The 12,820-nt window shown below is 46.6% G+C and overlaps 1 protein-coding gene across 5 annotated transcripts in view; it reads right to left on the bottom strand.

The window, feature by feature from the left end:
- The window catches only part of LOC139408507 (unconventional myosin-XVIIIb-like), a 65,287-nt gene extending 52,729 nt beyond the window's left edge, over positions 1 to 12,558 (bottom strand). For 2 of the 5 annotated variants that reach the window (XM_071152478.1, XM_071152477.1), the window contains exons 1-12: positions 12,351 to 12,526; positions 8,606 to 8,756; positions 7,421 to 7,558; positions 6,700 to 7,167; positions 5,544 to 5,607; positions 2,204 to 2,316; positions 1,885 to 2,052; positions 1,520 to 1,730; positions 1,246 to 1,388; positions 964 to 1,064; positions 821 to 884; positions 558 to 702 (exon numbers count right to left, since the gene is read on the bottom strand). In XM_071152478.1, the coding sequence (XP_071008579.1) occupies positions 558 to 702; positions 821 to 884; positions 964 to 1,064; positions 1,246 to 1,388; positions 1,520 to 1,730; positions 1,885 to 2,052; positions 2,204 to 2,316; positions 5,544 to 5,607; positions 6,700 to 7,167; positions 7,421 to 7,558; positions 8,606 to 8,644 (1,654 nt within the window). In that variant the 5' untranslated portion in view covers positions 8,645 to 8,756; positions 12,351 to 12,526. Of the gene's footprint in view, positions 1 to 557; positions 703 to 820; positions 885 to 963; positions 1,065 to 1,245; positions 1,389 to 1,519; positions 1,731 to 1,884; positions 2,053 to 2,203; positions 2,317 to 5,543; positions 5,608 to 6,699; positions 7,168 to 7,420; positions 7,559 to 8,601; positions 8,757 to 12,350 lie in introns of all 5 variants that reach the window. The other 3 variants (XM_071152480.1, XM_071152479.1, XM_071152481.1) reach the window with 3 other exon arrangements.
- Positions 12,559 to 12,820: the final 262 nt, after the last annotated feature.

Genomic DNA, 12,820 nt, shown 5'->3' on the forward strand with positions numbered 1-12,820 from the left:
ATCCTTGATGAAAACCTGCTCCAGAGTGCTCAGGATCTCAGACTGGGGTGAAAGTTCACCTTCCAAAAAGACAATGACCCTAAGCACACAGCCAAGACAACGCAGGAGTGGCTTTGGGACAAGTCTCTGAATGTTCTTGAGTGGCCCAGCCAGAGCCCGGACTTGAACCCGTCTCTGGAGAGACCTGAAAATAGCTGTGCCAAGGTGTGCCATGCTTGCAGTGTCATACCCAAGAAGACTGGAGGCTGTAATCGCTGCCAAAGGTTCTTCAACAAAGTACTGAGTAAAGGGTCTAAATACTTATGTAAATGTAATATTTCAGTTTTTTTTTTTTATAAATTTGCACAAAATAAAAAATAAAAAGTTTTTGCTTTGTCATTATGTGGTATTCTGTGTAAATTGATGAGGGAAAAAAAACAATTTAATCTATTTTAGAACAAGGCTGTAACCTTGCAAAATGTGGAAAAGGTCAAGGGGTCTGAATACTTTCCGAAGGCACTGTAGTATATGGTATGGAGAGAGAGATGATGGTACAGTCTATGGTATAAACTCTATACCTTTACATGCCCCCGCTGCTCCCAGATGGTACAACCCTGCCAGGACATGCCATATTGCTCGTTGCTCATTGGCCGAGAAGCCCAGAGTTTCCATGGCAACCAGCAGCTTGGTGAAGGCCACTGATGCACGCTGCTTTTCTTCCACCTGATGGAGGGATGGAGGAGAACACAGATGGTAGGAAGCAGGGCCTATTGGTATGTATTGTATGTAGAGTAAGCAATATGGCCAAAAAACACAAAGGTTAGCAACATGTCCTGGTTACCTTGGTGGGAGGGACTATTCCAAAACAGTTGGCCTCTGGGAATTGGTGCATCTGCAGCTCCGTCCTATCAGGAGGAGACAGGAAGTCATGTAAGAGTGTTTGTGTGTGTGTGTGTGTGTGCGTGTGTGTGTGTGTGTGTGTACCTCATCTCTGTACTGAGTCCAGCCAGCATCTGGGAGAAGACCAGGAAGTTACTCTCTCCCTCCATCTTCTGACACACTCTCCACTTCTCTAACATCATAGTCTGGAGGAGAGGAGAGAGGAAGAAATTATCAGGCATTGAGACAATGATATTGTACATAGCAGTATAAGCAATACACTTTGATAATGGGCAACAATTTGTGTGCGTGCATGTTTGTGTTTGTGTGTGCGTGCCTGTGTGTGTGTGTCTGAGTGTGTGTGCTTATATGTGTGTGTGTGTGTACCTGTAGGTGTCCGGCAGAGGCCAGTCCAGCATGGTTGAAGTCCAGAGAGAGAACCATGGCGAAGCGAGAAGAGGCATCACTGTGCTGAGAGCTCACACACCCAAACGACCTCAGGATTGTGAACACTGCCTGGATACGCTCCACTGGGGACACACAGACACACACACAAACAGATGGAGAGATAACATTATACACAATGTGCTATTACCTCCAACACTCCATATACGTTATATCACGTCATTCCGCATGCACGCAGGAACACACAGGTACTAACCACTGATGCTGTCTCCGGCAGTGCCAGCCTGTTTCAGGAGTGTGTGTGTGAAGGCTTGGCAGGAGGTGGTCTTGCCTGTGCCGCTGCGTCCCACCGCACACACACTCTGGTCCCTGCGGGTGCCCACCATGGAGACATAGACACGCCTGACTAGAGCGGCCAGGGCAGGGGGAGCGTCCCACACACTGTCCCCACGACGGGAGCGAGGGGTCTAGGGAGAGGAGACATCAATATTCAATTATCACCTGGTTCCAATGGAACTACAGGAAATGAATGTGTGTGTGTGTGTGTGTGTGTGTGTGTGTGTGTGTGTGTGTGTGTGTGTGTGTGTGTGTGTGTGTGTGTGTGTGTGCGCGCGCGCTAACCTTGCCGTGTTGGTTCAGCGGAGGCCAGAAGTTGAGCAGGTTGGGTCCTGCTTGTGTGAGAGGCAGGCTGGCTTTAGCTCGACTGGTTAACGTGTGGAGTGCTCCACACTCATTCACACTCTGCAGTTCACTCAAGTCCTCACACAGGTCCAACTCAGAGGGATTCAACTGGAGAGAAAAAGAGAGGGAGAGAGAGAGATGTCAGAAAGGAGAGATATTGTTGAGAGAAAGACCATGTGAGAGAGGGATGGAGAGAGAAGAAAAAATAGAGAGGGTAAAGGAAAGACTGAGGAAGTCAGGGGAGAGAGAGAGAGACTACCTTGTGGATGTCGTGCTCCATGACATCATGCAGTGTTCCATCTGTCTCCATTCTGACTCTCACTAAGCCTGCTGGGAGATCTGGGGTTCCTTCGTCTGGCTTCAGCTGAGTGGCTGGGATACAGAACCCACCAATCACAGAAAAGCTCAGTATAAACCTACCACTGGGAAGTCTCAGGACAAATCCATCCACAGATTTTTTGGCAAGTAAGGCCACACTGTATTTTTTTAAAAGCACGAAATCTGTGATGGAAACAGGAAGTGTTGGAACAATTTCAGAAATGTCGACAGACAATTTGTTTGTTCGACTTTGTGGGATCTTTCAGTGTCTGTAAAATTAATTATGCAACAAATTGCGTTTGGAAATGATTTCTTGCCCAATTGTTGATAGAATAACCATCATATGGAGATAAATTTGAAGTCACACATGGAAAGAAACACTACAAAAGTATGCGGACACCCCTTCAAATTAGTGGATTTGTCTATTTCAGCCACACCCGTTTCTGACAGGTGTGTAAAATCGAGCACACCACCATGTAATCTCCATAGACAAACATTGGCAGTAGAATGGCCTTATTGTCATTGGATGCCACAGTAATAAGGTGCCACTATTCCAACAAGTCAGTTTGTCAAATTTCTGCCCTGCTAGAGTTGCCCCGGTCAACTGTAAGTGCTGTTATTGTGAAGTGGAAATGTCTAGGAGCAACAATGGCTCAGCCGTGAAGTGGCAGGCCACACAAGCTCACAGAACGGGACCGCGAGTGCCGCGTAAAAATCATCTGTCCTCAGTTGCAACACTACAAACTGCCTCTGGAAGCAACTTCAGCATATGAACTGTTCGTTGGGAGCATCATCAAATGGGTTTCCATGGCCGAGCAGCCGCACACAAGCCTAAGATCACCATGCGCAATGCCAAGCGTCGGCTGAAGTGGTGTAAAGCTCTCCGCCATTGGATTCTGGAGCAGTGGAAACACGTTCTCTGGAGTGATGAATCACGCTTCACCATCTGGCAGGCCGACGGACAAATCTGGGTTTGGTGGATGCCAGGAAAACGCTACCTGCTCGAATGCATAGTGCCAACTGTAAAGTTTGGTGGAGGAGGAATAATGGTCTGGGGTTGTTTTTCATGGTTCAGGCTAGGATCCTTAAGTACTTTACACCACTGCTGTAACTAAGTAAAAATACTTGAAAGTACTACTTGAGTAGTTTTTGGGGGTAAGGGTATTTTACTTTGCTATTTATATTTTTGGCAGCTTTTATTTCACTACATTCCTAAAGAAAATGTTGTACTTTTTACTCTGTACATTTTCCCTGACACCCAAAAGTACATTTTGAATGCTTAGCAAAACAGGAAAATTGTCATCTAATTCACACACATTCCTGGTCATCCCTACAGCATCTAATCTGGCGGACTCACTAAACACATGATTCATTTGTAAATTATGTCTGTGTGTTGGAGTGTTCCCCTGGCTATCCGTAAATAAATTCAAAAATTCAAAAATGAAAAAGCCGCAGTCTGGTTTGCTTAATATAAGGATACTTAAGTATATTTTAGCAATTACATTTATTGCTGATACTAAGGTATATTTCACTTTTAATTGAGTCATTTTCTATTAAGGTATCTTTACTTTTACTCAAGTATGACAATTGGGTACTTTTTCCACCACTGAGTTCCAGTGAAGGGAAATCTTAATGCTACAGCATAGATAGAATGACATTCTAGACGATTCTGTGCTTCCAACTTTGTGGCAACAGTTTGGGGAAGGCCCTTTTCTGTTTCAGCATGACAATGCCCCTGTGCACAAAGCGAGGTCCATACAGAAATGCTTTGTCGAGGTCAGTGTGGAAGAACTTGACTGGCCTGCACAGAGCCCTGACCTCCATCCTATCGAACACCGTTGGGATGAATTGGAACGCCGACTGCGAGCCAGGGCTAATCACCCAACATCAGTGTCCAACCTCACTAATGCTCTTGTGGCTGAATGGAAGCAAGTCCCCGCAGCAATGTTCCAACATATAGTGGAATGCCTTCCCAGAAGAGTGGAGGTTTTTATAGAAGCAAAGGGGGGATCAACTCCATGATTTTGGAATGCAATGTTCGACGTCAGGTGTCCACATACGTTTGGTCATGTAGTGCATGTTGTGTTGTCCTCCCACTACAACTTCAAAAAGCATGCACAGTTTATTAGGCTATAGATGGAATAAGTTATAATGAACTTCACAGGGTGGTGAAAGTGCACAGTGACAAGCTTGATGTTCCTTTCCAATAAATATCATGGGTCTTCATTTGTATGCTAGTGACATGATGATGGTTCACTTAGCTGCCAATTAACAAATAAGAATGATCTTGCTCTTATCCATCTCAACATATAACCTGTCATCTTTATCAGCAAACTGTTGTCTAGAGAACATGAGCAAAAACCAGACTGATCATTTTTGCCATTTATTGCAACGGTTTGTGTGAAAAACCATCGATTGAGTGGAAAATGCTATGGAAACACAATGAATTCATGTTTTTTATTCAGTACATCATAACTTTAGCGCAAAAGTGTTTTTTAGGTGCACTACGTCATCACGCATAGCCTTTAATCCGCACAAGTCCGTTTTGATGGAAACAAAATCTGGTGGAAAAATGCACATATTTTCTTAGGCAGATTTTATAATATTCGTATGAAAATCGGTTGCAAATTGGATGGAAACCTAGATAGTACAAGGGATGCAGTCTTCTACAGTAAATATTGTTAACACTACAGTAAACACTGTTAACACTACAGTAAGCACTGTACATTTGTCCCCACAGGATTTATCGTTGTTGTTGTTTTTGTGGAGAGAGATGAAGTCTTAGTGGGTTTCCTGGTTGTGGCTCTAGTCTGTATTCCCAGTAATATTCTCACTATTACTTCCACAGCACAGCTATACAGGGATTACCCGGCAGGGTTTATGTACCAGGGGCTTAACATTTGATATGCATCCCTAATCTTTGATCACCAGTGTGAGTGTGTGTGTGTATCAGTATATGCGTGTGTGTATATGTGGGCGTATGAAAAACTAATAGGATTAATGCTGAGTGGCTAGATATTCTACAGTAAACTACAGTAGAGTACATCAAAATACTGCTATAGTACATCAAATACTATTGGTATAGTACATCAGTATATAGTATACATTATGTCAGGATACTAGTAGCTGTCAAAATGTCTCCCGCAGTATGAAGGGTTGGATACAGGAGGACAGTGGTAAAGCAAGGTACTATTAATACACAACCAATGCAACCCAATACCTCAGAACACACAGCAGTCTACCACACTGCATCACCATTACACTACATTACCACCACTTACCTAGGGAGAAGCCCTCCTTGTGGACGTACCACACAGTGCCAATCTCATACCACACATCCCTCACCTGAGAGAGAGAAAGAGAGAGAGAGAGAGAGAGAGAGAGAGAGAGACAGAGACAGAGACAGAGACAGAGACAGAGACAGAGAGCGAGACAGAGAGAGAGACAGAGAGAGAGAGAGAGAGAGAGAGAGAGACAGATATAGAGACAGAGAGAGAGATAGAGAGAGACAGATATATATATATAGAGAGAGAGAGAGAGAGAGAGAGAGAGAGAGACAGGGAGAGAGAGACAGAGAGAGAGAGAGAGGGAGAGAGAGACAGAGAGAGAGACAGAGAGAGAGACAGAGAGACAGAAAGAGAGAGAGCGAGAGAGAGAGAGACGGAGACAGACAGAGACAGAGAGCGAGAGAGAGAGAGACGGAGAGAGAGAGAGACAGAGAGAGAGAGAGAGAGACAGAGAGAGAGAGAGAGAGAGACAGAGAGAGAGAGAGAGAGACAGAGAGAGAGAGACAGAGGCAGACAGAGACAGAGAGACACGGAGAGAGAGAGAGAGAGAGACAGAGAGAGAGAGACAGGGAGAGAGAGACAGAGAGAGACAGAGGGAGAGAGACAGAGAGAGAGACAGAGAGAGAGACAGAGAGAGAGAGACAGAGACAGAGAGAGACAGTGAGAGAGACAGAGAGAGAGACAGAGAGAGAGACAGAGAAAGAGACAGAGACAGAGAGAGAGAGGGAGAGAGAGAGAGAGAAAGAAAGTGAGAGATGCTAAATCCTATGTGTATTCTATGGCATGCAGTGTGTGTGTGTTCTGTGAGTAAGTCGAGGTTCCAGTGTGTCTGTGTGCATGTCTGACAATGCGCATGTGTGTGTCTGTGTACATGTCTGTATGTGTCTGTCAGTGCGCATGTGTATGCCTAACAGGCCTGCTACATTGTTTTCAATGTAACCAGGGAGTAAGCAGGCTTTGACGTGTTCCTTTTACGACGCCCCAGTGGAGCAAGTATGTAAGGGTGTGTGTGTGTGTGTGTGTGTGTGTGTGTGTGTGTGTGTGTGTGTGTGTGTGTGTGTGTGTGTGTGTGTGTGTGTGTGTGTGTGTGTGTATATATATGGTATGCACAGTAGATATCCACGGTAGATAGGACCACGTGACATCATACCTCTTTCCTCTTGTGTTGTGTTGAGGTGGTGTCTGCTTGTTGCCCCGCAGGCTCCAGTCTCTCTTCGATCACTCCCTCTTTCTTCTCCGCTTTCTGCATCTCTTTCTTTCCTTCCATCTTTGGCTTTTTGGCATCATTTGTCACCTTCTCTTTCCCTGACTTCACTTCCTGCCCCTGCAGCTCTGATATAACTTCTTGTTTTTGCTTCAGCTGCTCTGTTGTCATTTCCTGTTTCTGTGGCTCTGAGGTCACTTCCTTTTTGGCTGTGTCCCCCAAGGGTGGGCTCTTGATTTCGGGGGAAATTATTTGCGGGGGCGAGGAGGTCTTGAGATCTGATTGGTTGGAGTGGCGGCCTCGCTCTCCATTGACCAAATGCTCATTACGTAGTGCCATCTCAGCTTCCAGGATTGGTGGAGTCTGGTCTGGTAGGAGGAACTGCTGCACCAGGTTGTCACTCAGTTTACTGTGCTGGAAAGATACAAGATGGACACCACCACGGTAAGTAAAAAACACAAAGCACCCTCCTGCCTTTACTTCACCATTGGCTGACTTGCTATCGACCCTCGGAAGAAACAGGTTATTCCTTTCCAATTGTCTCTCTCGCGTTCTAACTCCACCCTTCCCTCTATCCCTTTCTATCTTCTGCTCTTCTACCCTCTCACTCTCTCCATCCCCATCCTTTAATTCCACTCTCTTTCACCCCTTCATCTCTTTCTCTTACCACCTTCTCTTCTTTGACCTCAGGTTCTTTTTGTTTGGTCTCCTTCTCTGTCTCTCTGACCAGCTGTTTGAGGAAGCCTCCCGGTAGGGCTGACAGAGGAGGCGGAGGAGAGGTGGGCTCTTCCTTCTTCTCCTTTATCTGTAGAGTGGAATGGAGGGATGGAGAGGGTAAGACTGATATGACAGACACAGGCCTTGTTCAAATACAAATGTACACATTCATCCTTTGATCCTTGTAGAAAAGGGGATGTATTTTCACAGTATGTATTTTAACCTATATTTGACAGTTAATGTAATTTGAACAGGGCCACAGACCAATGCTTCTATGCAGAGTCAGATATACTGTTAGAAATAGATGCAATGCAGTCTACGCTCAGCACAGGCTCAACAGCAATATACTGTGATAGCAGGATAGCTCACACACTTTCACACTTATACACACACACAAACACATGCTAGTGTGGAACAGCAAATATCATCTACTTTGAGGACTGCAGATCAGTTGAGTTCACAGAGTTTCCTATTGGCTACAAACAGGTGTGAATTACAGACACAGATTGTATCAACAGTGTGTAACTACTTAACAACTAGTGAATGACTAGTTCATTACTGGTCTATTAATACCACCAGAGGTAATGATCAGATTAGATTTAACCTGCTGTTACTGTGGAGACAGGAGGACAGAAAGGTCAGTAAGACAGCTCTCCTCTCTCTCCTGTCCTCTGCTCAGATGTGGTCAAAATATGTTACTGGTCCATAATGCTAACATATAGAGACATAAGAATGACATTGGGATTGGTAATAGAGGAGTGAATTAAATTACTAATTGAGCGAGCGAGTGAGTGAGTGAGTGAGTGAGTGAGTGAGTGAGTGAGTGAGTGAGTGAGTGAGTAAGGAAGGAAGGAAGGTAGGGTTTGTGTGATGCTGTGGTTACTGTATGTACACACAGGAGTGGTTGTATTTGCAGATGGGAGATGCAAAGCAGTGTGTGGGACATACGGTAGCCCACACATAGAACAACTAATCCAGATCACACAGGCTGATAATTCTAGACTACAAACATCTTCAACATGACTCATTAGAACACACATTAAGGGAACACACAACTAGAACACAAACAGAGTGAAGACCATTCCAGACTATTCTAGGACACAAATGCCTCATGCCACATCATCTCTGCACCTCCCTTCTGCTCCCAGAGCTTTAAGCGTGAGGAAAGCGCCATGGCAACGGCTGCTGGGGGAGGAGTCAGGGGTGAGGGGTCAAACAGTCAGAGGTCAGCGTGATGTGATGTCAGAGTGGGGGTGGGTCAACACATAAACGGTGACACTGTGAACCTGGGATGAATAGAAACAGGAATGAGAGAAAGAGGGATGGAGAGAGGGAAAAAATAGAGAGGGAGAAAGATAGGCAGAGAAGAAAGAGGGAAATTCACTCTTCAATTTTATTTTTATACCTACAACCTAAAATGGTTCTTTGGCTGTCCCCATAGCAGAACCATTTGCAAAACCCTTTTTGTTTCCAGGTAGAAACCTTTTAGTTCCAGGTAGAACCCTTATCGGTTCCATGTAGAACCCTTTCCACAGAGGGTTCTACATGGAAGCCAAAAGGGTTCTACCTGGACCCAATAAGGGTTCTCCTATGCAGACAGCTGAAAAACCCTTTTGGAACCCTTTTTTCTACGAGTATAGGGATGGAGAGAAACAGGCAAAGCAAAGACAGAGGGAAGATGGAGAGAGAGAAAGAGATGGGGATGGATAAAGTATACATTGAAAGATACACTTTATATACAAAAGTATGTGGACATCCCTTCAAATTAGTGGATTCGGGCTATTTCAGCCACACCTGTTACTTACAAGTGTATACAATCGAGCACACAACCATGTAATCTCCAAACATTGGCAGTAGAATGGCCTTACTGAAGACCTCAGTGACTTTCAACGTGGCACCGTCATAGCATGCCATATTTCCATAACATGATTTCCATTGCTAGCTAGATAGCTAGCTAAAACGGTTGCCTAGCAACAAACATTTTAAGAACATTTAAATAAATTTATTTGAAAAGTTTGTAAGAAATCACTAAATCTAAAGATATTGTTGAGGAATTACAATTAAGAACTATCTTATCTTTGTGCTTTTTTTTCTTAGGAAGCTTCTTAAGTTTTTGCGAAAGAAGTGTTTTTTGAATCTGGGCCCTGGCCCTTACAGACACATCCACTACCTCCAGCTCTTGTCTGGAGCACCAGCAGTTGTGAACAAACAAACAGACCTGTAGATTTTATGAAAATATTGGGTATTGCAAGCCTTCGACTCAATTTGGCATGAGGGTCTGCTATACAAACTGATGGAAAGTGGTGTTGGGGTAAAACATACGACATTATGAAAGAAAGAAAGAAAGAAAGAAAGAAAGACAGAAAGACAGAAAGACAGACAGACAGACAGACAGACAGACAGATTAATATATATTTTTACTTCAGTGTTCACCTGTTGATTCACCACAACACATTTCTGGGTGATATGTAAGCAACTGTTTTAACTTTGTCAGATCTGTTCAGCCATGATGCTGTGTCCATGGCATGTTTCCGCGAACGGTGGCTCAATTCCGCCGGTTTCCAAACTTTTATCTCCCACCTGAAGCGACTCCAATTTTCTTGTGATCCACCAAATCAATAGTGACAACCCTGTCAACTTGATATAACATGACATAACCCATCCTATATGAGGAACTGTTATATGCTGTCTTTGACAGCAGTCACACTTTCAGGCAACTCCTGTATACCAGGCCCTCTACCTTGTCCTCTCCTCTACGCCTCCACCCTACCTCTCTCCTCTACCCCTCTACCTTGTCCTCTCCTCTACGCCTCCACCCTACCTCTCTCCTCTACCCCTCTACCCCTCCACCCTACCCCTCTCCTCTACCCCTCTCCTCTACCCCTCTAACCCTCTACCCTGTCCTATCCTCTACCCCTCCACCCTACCCCTCACCTCTAACCCTCTACCTTGTCCTATCCTCTACCCCTCCACCCTACCCCTCACCTCTAACCCTCTACCCTGTCCTATCCTCTACCCCTCCACCCTACCCCTCTCCTCTACCTTGTCCTATCCCCTACCCCTACACCCTACGCCTCTCTTCTACCCCTCCACCCTACCTCTCTCCTCTACCCCTCTACCTTGTCCTATCCTCTACCCCTCCACCCTACCCCTCACCTCTAACCCTCTACCCTGTCCTATCCTCTACCCCTCCACCCTACCCCTCACCTCTAACCCTCTACCCTGTCCTCTCCTCTACCCCTCCACCCTACCTCTCACCTCTACCCCTCTACCTTGTCCTCTCCTCTACCCCTCCACCCTACCCCTCACCTCTAACCCTCTACCTTGTCCTCTCCTCTACCCCTCCACCCTACGCCTCTCTTCTACCTCTCAACCTTGTCCTCTACTCTACCCCTCTATCCCTCTACCCTGTCCTCTACTTTACCCCTCTACCATGTCCTCTCCTCTACCCTGTCATCTCCTCTACCCCTCCACCCTACCCATCTCCTCTACCCCTCTACCCTGTCCTCTTCTCTACCCTGTCCTCTCCTCTACCCCTCTACCCTGTCCTCTCCTCTACCCCTCTACCCTGTCCTCTTCTCTACCCCTTTACCCTGCCCTCTCCTCTACCCCTCTACCCTGTCATCTTCTCTACCCCTCTACCCTGTCCTCTCCTCTACCCCTCCACCCTGTCCTCTCCTCTACCCCTCTACCCTGTCCTCTCCTCTACCCCTCCACCCTGTCCTCTCCTCTACCCCTCTACCCTGTCCTCTCCTCTACCCCTCTACCCTGTCCTCTCCTCTACCCCTCTACCCTGTCTTCTCCTCTACCCCTCTACCCTGTCCTCTTCTTTACCCCTTTACCCTGCCCTCTCCTCTACCCTTATGCCCTACCCTCTCCTCTACCCCTCTACCCTGTCCTCTCCTCTACCCCTCTCCCCCTCTACCCTGTCCTCTCCTCTACCCCTCTACCCTGCCCTCTCCTCTACCCCTCTACCCTGTCCTCTCCTCTACCCCTCTACCCTGTCCTCTTCTCTACCTCTACCCTGTCCTCTCCTCTACCCCTCTACCCTGTCCTCTTCTCTACCTCTACCCTGTCCTCTCCTCTACCCCTCTACCCTGTCCTCTCCTCTACCCCTCTACCCTGTCCTCTCCTCTACCTCTACCCTGTCCTCTCCTCTACCTCTACCCTGTCCTCTCCTCTATCCTGTCCTCTTCTCTACCTCTACCCTGTCCTCTCCTCTACTTCTACCCTGCCCTCTCCTCTACCCCTCTACCCTGTCCTCTCCTCTACCCCTCTACCCTGCCCTCTCCTCTACCCCTCTACCCTGTCCTCTCCTCTACCCCTCTACCCTGTCCTCTTCTCTACCTCTACCCTGTCCTCTCCTCTACCTCTACCCTGTCCTCTCCTCTACCTCTACCCAGTCCTCTCCTCTACCCCTCTACCCTGCCCTCTCCTCTACCCCTCTACCCTGTCCTCTCCTCTACCCCTCTACCCTGTCCTCTTCTCTACCTCTACCCTGTCCTCTCCTCTACCCCTCTACCCTGTCCTCTTCTCTACCTTTACCCTGCCCTCTCCTCTACCCCTCTACCCTACCCTACCCTCTCCACTTTCCACTACCCCTCCTCTCCACACTCTCTTTCTCCTACCTCTCTCCCCTACCCTCTTTCCCCTACCCTCTTTCCCCTACCCGTCCTCTCTCTCTACCCTACCCAGCACTTCTTTGTCTCTTTTACCCCATCCTCTCTCTCCTTTTCCCTTAACCCTCTCTCCCCTAACTGTCCCTCAGTACAAAGATCCACCCAGGGCTCTAGAAACAAAGTAATGAGAACAAACTCTGTCTCTGTCTTATATTCTCTGACATTTCACACAAATACACACTAAACTCAAAGTTCACCTACCTTATGATGGCTAATACTCAACGCAGGAACTCCAAATGTACTGCTTTATAATCCGAATCTTGTGAGGCCAAAGAGAGAGGCTCACTGTCCCACTGTCAAACAGAAACACACACCGACACACATAGTCAGACAAGCCGAATGGGGGTCCCAGCAATGCAGTCAGAAATAGAGTGACACAGACAGCCATCTCAGCCATCACACACACACACACACACACACACACACACACACACACACACACACACACACACACACACACACACACACACACACACACACACACACACACACACACACACACACACACACACACACACACAGTTCTATTATTATGACACACACACACAGATAAGGGAGGCAGCTGGCTTGCCACCAGATTGAGCTATAAATATAGTGGGACTGGGGGAGGTGGTAGGGGATACTACCCTGTTAGGAGAACTGGATTTTAGCAAATGACAGGGGAGAGAGGG

Source organism: Oncorhynchus clarkii, chromosome 5 (assembly GCF_045791955.1).
Source record: "Oncorhynchus clarkii lewisi isolate Uvic-CL-2024 chromosome 5, UVic_Ocla_1.0, whole genome shotgun sequence".
Lineage (NCBI taxonomy): Eukaryota > Metazoa > Chordata > Actinopteri > Salmoniformes > Salmonidae > Oncorhynchus > Oncorhynchus clarkii.